This window comes from Cariama cristata, unplaced genomic scaffold, assembly GCF_000690535.1.
Source record: "Cariama cristata isolate BGI_N322 unplaced genomic scaffold, ASM69053v1 scaffold18529, whole genome shotgun sequence".
In the NCBI taxonomy this organism is placed as follows: Eukaryota; Metazoa; Chordata; class Aves; order Cariamiformes; family Cariamidae; genus Cariama; species Cariama cristata.
Genome location: NW_009637654.1, coordinates 31,637 through 39,308, shown reverse-complemented (window position 1 = coordinate 39,308; position 7,672 = coordinate 31,637). Strand labels below are relative to the sequence as shown.

Below are 7,672 nucleotides of genomic sequence, written 5' to 3'. Positions count from 1 at the left end.
ATTCCTGCTCCTCTTGCTGATCCAGCTTAGAGACTAGGGAGCTTATTCTTTGCATTATTCTCTGATAGCCTCTCTGGCTCACTTCTCTAGCTATCATCTCTAAGCTTTGCCTCCTCCACCTCCCTCACTATCCTTCCTATGCTGGGAAATTCCTTCCTTCTTTTTATTTATAATTAAGCATAAATGGAAATGCATAGCACATTGAGATCATCCTGTAACACAGCAGGTAGAAAGTATCTTTCTTCTTGACCTACTGGGCCTTTTATTCTAGCTGAGTTGAAGAATAGTTTCCTAAGGTGTCAAAGGATGTGATTCTTTGTCTTCCAGCCATTGGTTCTCATAAATAAACTAGACTTGCAGTTTTAAAAGCTGCAGTTGAATGACTTGATTATTTTTACTTTCTTTATTAAAATATGAATATGTGTGCTTGGGAAAGGTTAAAAAGTATACAGGTTACTTTTTGAAACTCTTCCTGATAAATTAAGCATAGCATTTGTGCATTGGTAGCAATTTGTTTTGAAGAAGTAGAAGTTTATGGAAACTCTTTGTGTGTGTGTCTGGCATTGCAAATAGATGATCTGCAGCAGTTAAATCATGTTTTTTGCAACTAAAGCATTATACAGATGAGAACCCTATCAACAATACTCATCCACTTGGTTCTTAGAAGATTCTTTATGCATTTCTAAATCAATTTCATGCATGACCTTTTTTCATCACCAGGATCAAGGCATAGCTTTGCACTCTTCGTAGAGAACACCATAAACGTTTCACTTCCGGGCACACCAGACAGCTGAAGCTTAAATCAAAAGATTAATTTTAAACAATAGGTCCTGATTGGCTCACATTAATATACCACTTCCAATGACTCCATCACTTTCAGTAGAAACAAGATAATAGACCAAGCAAACTTACTGAGTCAGCACCAGGAATATTTGTTATAGCTAAGTAATTTATTATAAAAACCACAGCAAACTTGCGAAGTTATTGGCAGCTTTTTGGGATTTGTTTCTCCGTTGTTCGAAATGGAATCCAAGTATTGAGGTGGGCTGTTCTTTCTTTGTCTGCCAGTGTATCAGGAGTTTGATCACCTTCTGGAGGAGCAGTCCCCCATTGAGTCGTACATCGAGTGGCTGGATTCCATGGTGGACAGATGTGTTGTAAAGGTTGGTAAACAGGAGTAAGGACCTGAGTCACTGATGTGCATTATGAGCTCTAGTCAGGTCATAGAATTTTAGCAAAAATAGAAAGAAAGAAAAAAAAAAAAAAGCCAGGCATTGATAATAAGCAGGAGTAAAGCAGCAGTGGGCAAAATCTCACCAGTTTTCACGGAGAACTGCTCACATTCAGGATTCTGCTTTATTCTGCTCTTGTCTATTCTGTCCCAAAAGATGATATTCAAGGATGGAACAGGGTTGAGGTTTCCAATCAAATCAGTATTTCAGGGGTATGGAGAGATGAGTTCAGTGTCATCCTAATGACACGGTGTAAATAAAAGCATAATCTAATCTGGTCTTTTAAGATTTTAATGAAAAGGATATTTAGGCTAGCTAATTAATTTATATACATTCAAATGTAAGGATTAAAGTCTACATTACTATTCAGTCAAGGACATATTTTTGTTGCGTTTTGAGCTGATTTGGGATACCAAGGATTTGTATTTTATTTTAATTTAAGTGCATGCAGAAACATATTAACAAATCTAAAAAATATTTTCAAAAGTGATCAGGCATCACCATAATTTTACATAGAGTATGAAACTATATGACTGACTATTTTAACTTCTGTCACTAACTATACTTTCTGTTAGTATGTTCTATTAGAATTTCAACTCTTCATTTCAGTTGTTAGAACTAAGAAGTAAAAAAAATAAAAAATTGCTGCCTGCCTCTCGGCTGCAAAAGATCAGTACAGAAAACAGCAGATACTTCCCCAGATTACTTGAAATACTTTGATTGTTTTGGGGAACTTTTCTTTTAGTCAGTGGAATGCAATTTGAAATTCAGACCATAACTGTTAATTTTCATGAAGAATTTGACATGAATTTTATTAGCTAATTGGATGAACCTAATTCTTTAACTCATATATGGCTATAGTAAATAAATTTTTGAAGAACTGATGCCTAAAGTGTGCTTTCTGGAAAGTATTTTTCCTGGTAAAATCATTATGTGAGTTCACAGAAATAAAAACATGAAGGAACAAAAAGATTTATATTCAATAGTAAACTTTAATTGAAATATTACTATAAATTTTCAGTGTAGATCAAGGAGTCTTGATTATAAATTACTTCCTTGACTAGGAAGCAAGAATGAGCATGTAAGTAATTAGGTTAAGATGAAGATCAGAGCAATTTTTTGGTAGTCCTTTCATCATTTATAAAGGACATTCAGTCTTGGTGTTGAATAATACTTTATGATTTCCTCTTTCTGAAGGTTTTATATGGTTACAAGGTGGTTTTCTGTGTAAGGTTGTTTTGGGGTTTTTTTTGTTTTAGTTTTTAGTTTATATTTTAATGTGAAGACAATGGTAAGTAGTCTTTTCGTATAAAAAAAAGAAGATGGATATGTGCATCATTCAGCTGTATCGAGTGGTAGAAATAAAAGTTTCTCCATGTCAGATATATCTGTTTTCTTGCAGGTAGCTGCCAAGAGACAAGGCTCTTTGAAGAAGGTAGCTCAGCAGTTCCTCCTGATGTGGTCCTGTTTTGGCACTCGAGTGATTCGGGACATGACTTTGCACAGTGCACCCAGCTTTGGTACTTTGATTTTATTGTAATAATTGCATGCCACAGTAAAAAAAAATCTGTATTCCTGGCTTGTAACGTACAGTTTAAGTGAAAACATAACTAGTTTTCACATGTCCAGGGCTATATTAAAAAAAAGAGTTTGGGCTATTGACATTTGGAAATAATGCTCAGGCAAATGTCTGTCTTCAAGATCTAGCCAGGGGAGCTAAAAACATTACTGCTTCCTTCTGTTTGTTGTTAGCTGGTAGCTGGAGTTATCAGTCACAGGTCAGCTGGAAGAGTCGATTACAGGAGCATTCCCTAATGCACTTCAGCGCAAAGTGAGCCCGGTTACCCAAAGCTCTCTGACCACATGTTATGCTAAAAAAGATGATTTTGTGGATTAAAAGCTCTGTGAAGAACCACTTTGCCAGCTCTGCTTTTAAAGGACATAGCATTTTAAACTAGTCTTTGCAAAATGAGTGTGTTTCTACACCCTGGATAGATTCTCTTTCATTCTCTGAGAATTTAATCAGGGTGGAAAAAGAGACTTTTACTTTTTAAATGAAAAATCATGTTGCTTTTCTACACAGTTTCGAAAGGGGCTTTGTCTTGAATCCTGGGATACAAACAGTTCAGATTAAAATCAGTTAAGATTAATAATGAATGAATTTATGAAGACACTGCATTGAACAACTGCAAGGTTTTTTGCCAGCTAAGCTCTGATGTCCTTTTAGAACCACCTTATAGCATAAATTCAGATAGCATCAGAGATAGGCACAATATGATCTGTATTTTTATTTTAATCTGAAACTACTTTCGTTGGCTTCCCATTGTAAAGAGTTTTCCAAACAGGTATTAATGAGTCACTATTAAACATCAGGATAGTGAGCATCCCCGAGATAATCACCATTTCCATCTGCTGGCTTGCGTTTTCAGCACCAGTATCCTGGTCACATCTATTTTCCACCTCCTCTGCCATTAATTTTCTCCTTGAGTCACTGCAGCTTTTCTTTTGTTGTGGGCATAAAAGTAGCTGATACCACTTAAGAGTATACTTTCCCCCAGTGTTCAAAAATCCCTTTGCATGAGTGTTGAATAAATGCTGCATTTTGTTTTCTTGCACTTTATGTTGGTACACTTCTCCCTGCAGACACAATCCCAACCTGTGAAACACACCGGTACCCAACAAATGAAAAAACATCCTGCATTAGTGCAGTGTTGATGTTACACTGTTATGAGTTATTTAATGCTGAAAATAAGCCGCCCCTAAGGATACATTATTGCTACTGAATTGTACATTGCAACATTATTTTTGTTCCTCTTCACAGTATGTTTGTGACCTAATCAAGCATTCTCTGTTTTAGAGCATCAATCACCAAAACATCTTTAATCGAACAGGGATTCCCCAAATAGTTATTAGACCACCAGTTGTCTAGGCAGTTTGTACAGTGATCCTTGGCTACAATTTCTTACTTATTAACAGATACATTTATGAACTTGCCATGTAGTGAGTAAATGAGAAGACTGGGAATTATTTGTTGGTTTTAGTTTGGGACCCACTACAATATCATATATCAGATCTACCAAAATAACTTACCTGTTGTCTCTGTTATAAATTTGGCTCCTGAATTTCTCATTTTTGAGAACTTTAACTACTTAGCTAAGTTGGGGTTTTTTTTGTCTTTTTAGTTCACTGAGTATATCTGTGTGTACAAATGCATGAGTCTCCTTCTTATGTGGACACACACCTTTGAACATGAATTTGATATGTTTATATGTAACCACAGTCAGGGAAAGAATGTACTGGTCATAGCTGATGTGTTTTTCATGGTTATGTAGTGTTATACTTAGAATTGGATCAATAACTGCTTTTCAATTTGGTAGCCAACACAAGAGGTTTTTTTAAAAAAATAATCATCCTGCTCAGTGTGAAGCTGAGATAGTTTGGGATTTTCATAAAATTCAGAAATCTTTATTTTTAAAAAAGTAAAATCAAAGAAACTTCTTTTATATCTACCATATTTTGTTGCTTAGACCACAGTTGCCTGCCTCAGTGGTCTTGAAGCAGTGTTAATCATTGTGAGAACAAGATCTCTGACCAAAAGGGCGAGAGGATTTGTCCCGGGGGAGGGTTTTCTCAGCTTTTCTGTTGAAACTGTTTCACTATGTACAAACCACATAACCATTTGTTGAGCTGCAGAGATCTGCAGCCTGCTAAGTGGGTTCTCTCCTACGTGGGTTCTCTTCTGGGAGGTGATGTGACAAGCGTTGCTCCAGTCCCTATTCTAACCCTTATTTATACATGATGGAGTTTTCCCTGCTCAGGTGCAATGCCAGTGGAGATAGAAGGAGATCTGAACCTTCAGGTTTTCAAAAGGGAGAATGATACCAAAACCATATCCTCATCTTATCAGGCAGAAGCCTGGGCTTATCTGTACCTTGTTTCCCCCAAAACATCCCAAATGTTATATAGCCACGGACACAAATTTATAATCATTTATATTAATGATGCTACTCTTTCACTGCAAGGTCATTTGACACATGGTTCATGAATTCGAGTTGAGCAAGTTCCAAAAGAATAACCCCTGACTGTAAATAGCTCAGAGCTAGATGGCAGAACCTCTTCTGCTCTTAATTTAACACAGTTCCTTCTAGCTTTTCAGGATAATGTATGCATTTCAGTGAGTTCTGTGGAGAGAAACAAAGATTGATTTACTATTCTAAATATATATGTCTCTACACCTTTGTTCTTAACTTAGATAAAAAGTTTTGCATTTTTACTGCTTTGGAAACTGTTTCAGTGGACTGATTTTTAATTATTTTTTCCACTTCAAGCAATATATAGGCTCAGATGCTCATAATGTAATTTCTTTTTAAAGTAAAATAATGTGTTAAATGATGATATCTTTACTATATACAGGACAGTATATATATATATTTTGAAATATATGACAGAGAAATCTGATTGGAGGAAGTTGGAATACCTGGCACTGGACTGGCTGACACAAAGATTTGATTCTGCAAAGCTTTTAAGCGTGGTGGCATAGGCAGGTTGAAACAATCCCTGGCAGAAAACAAAGCTCCTCTCTCTCTTGCTCCCTCTCCCTTTTTCTCTCTGCCTGCCTCCCTCCCTCCTTCCTGTCTATGCATATCAAAGGCACAGTTGGTGGCAGTGTTTGGGTAACACATCCAGTGTATAAAGTAACTAATTAGTAATGGAAGCTCCATGATTTTCTCCAGATCTGGAAATCTCGCTGTTGTTTTGCTACTTACACATAATTGCTGTATCTGTTAATAGCTGCTGATACTTACTGTACATTAGCTGGGTAATCATTGCCATGATTTCTGTTGTGTCCTGAAAATTAGAGCCAAAACCTATTTATTATTGCAACTACAGTCTCTTGAATGACTTCTTACCTTTTCCTAAAGAAGTGTATGGTTTGCCAGCCACAGCTGGATCCGTTTCAGTACTTAAAGATATACTTGAAAGAACTAAACAGTTTCATGTGAAAAATAGTAGCTTGCAAACACCGAATAAATTATTGTACAATGTGCTGAATAGCTATTCACTGTGTAGCTGAAATGTGTGCCCTGATATTGGTTTCACTCTATAGCTTACGTTTCATTTGACTCATTTAAAAATGTAAAAATATTGCATTCATTCAGTACCAACAACTTGTTTGTCCAGTGTCTTTCACGCAAATTCTGGCCTCAAAAACTCTATACAGAGTTTAAAAATACACAGTGGGAGAAATAATAGGAGAGGAAGAGAGAAATTCAAAAGAGTGACAAGGGCACTGGAGTGTTTTTAAATGCTGCATTCAGTATTGCCAACCCCAAGTCTTCAAAATAAAGCATTAGACCCCCCAAAAAAACAAAGAAATTTTTTAAAAATAGCAAATCTTGGGATCTTGTCATTTGCTTGCTAGCATTTCAGTGTTTAGGGTTTGCACTTCCAAATATTTTTATGAAAGTACAAGCAACTTTCCTTATTTATTTTTTTTTTAATTAAAGCTGAGCAAGGAATCTGATGGGAAACACTAAATCCTCTGAGCTTTAGACCACCACATGAAGTTTGCCAGGATTTAGGCCTGTTTTTCTCACTTTGCAAATACTTATCAGTAGTAACTGCACTAAAGTCAATAGAAACTTTGCACTGAAAGACTACAGTCAGAAGCAGAGAGCATTTTGTGGAGATTCTTGATAATCTAGGTTTCCACTGGGAAAATCCTAGGTCAGTAACAAGGTGATCAGCCAGGTCTGCTGTCTTTATTTTACTGCTAAATTGAATAGGATTTTATTTAACAAGAATTTGAGCCCAAAAGATTTCTAAAAACAAATTCTCTGCAGTAATTAAGTGAAGATCTCCACTGTTTACCCTTGAAAGGCTGGGGAAACTTGTTACCATTTTGTTTTGCACAGATATATGAAACAAATGAAAACCTGAATGCTTCAGTTCACCAATAGCCAAAGATTTCCTCCCCATAGGAAAGGTGTTGCAACCACGTGTGTCCTTTCTCTGTGCTGCCTTGCCCGAGAACACAAAGGCGCGTGTTCACCTCCCAGCGTGTATGCTCAGCTCGTATCAGTGACGACAGAAGCGGTGCAGGCATGAAGTCAGAGAATGAAACACAAAGACCATCCAGGTCATAAAAAAAAAAAAAGAATATGCTCAGATTCGCTTTGAAAGCTGAATTACCAGCTAGAATTGTATAAGGATATAGGGTCTTTCAAACCACTTCTTCTGCCCTTCAACAGTATGTTTGAGTACAGAAGTTGGAGTAGGGGTAGTTATGCTTTGCTGTGATAAAAGCTAGTATCCCAGGATAAACCTAACTTCCTTTTGAAGAAACCAATCGTTATGAAATTTGATTGAATTTGAAACTTGTTGCATCTTTTCGCCATGGAAGTATTTTTCCTCAAAATGTAGTACTGGAATTTCAAAAG

The 7,672-nt window shown here is 36.5% G+C and overlaps 1 protein-coding gene across 1 annotated transcript in view; it reads left to right on the top strand.

The window, feature by feature from the left end:
* The window catches only part of RFX4 (regulatory factor X, 4 (influences HLA class II expression)), a gene marked incomplete at its 5' end in the record, with an annotated part of 40,478 nt that overhangs the window by 6,403 nt on the left and 26,403 nt on the right, over positions 1-7,672 (top strand). The window contains 2 exons of the mRNA XM_009708426.1: positions 1,069-1,163; positions 2,635-2,752. Coding sequence (XP_009706728.1) covers positions 1,069-1,163; positions 2,635-2,752 — 213 coding nt within the window. The remainder of the gene's footprint in view (positions 1-1,068; positions 1,164-2,634; positions 2,753-7,672) is intronic.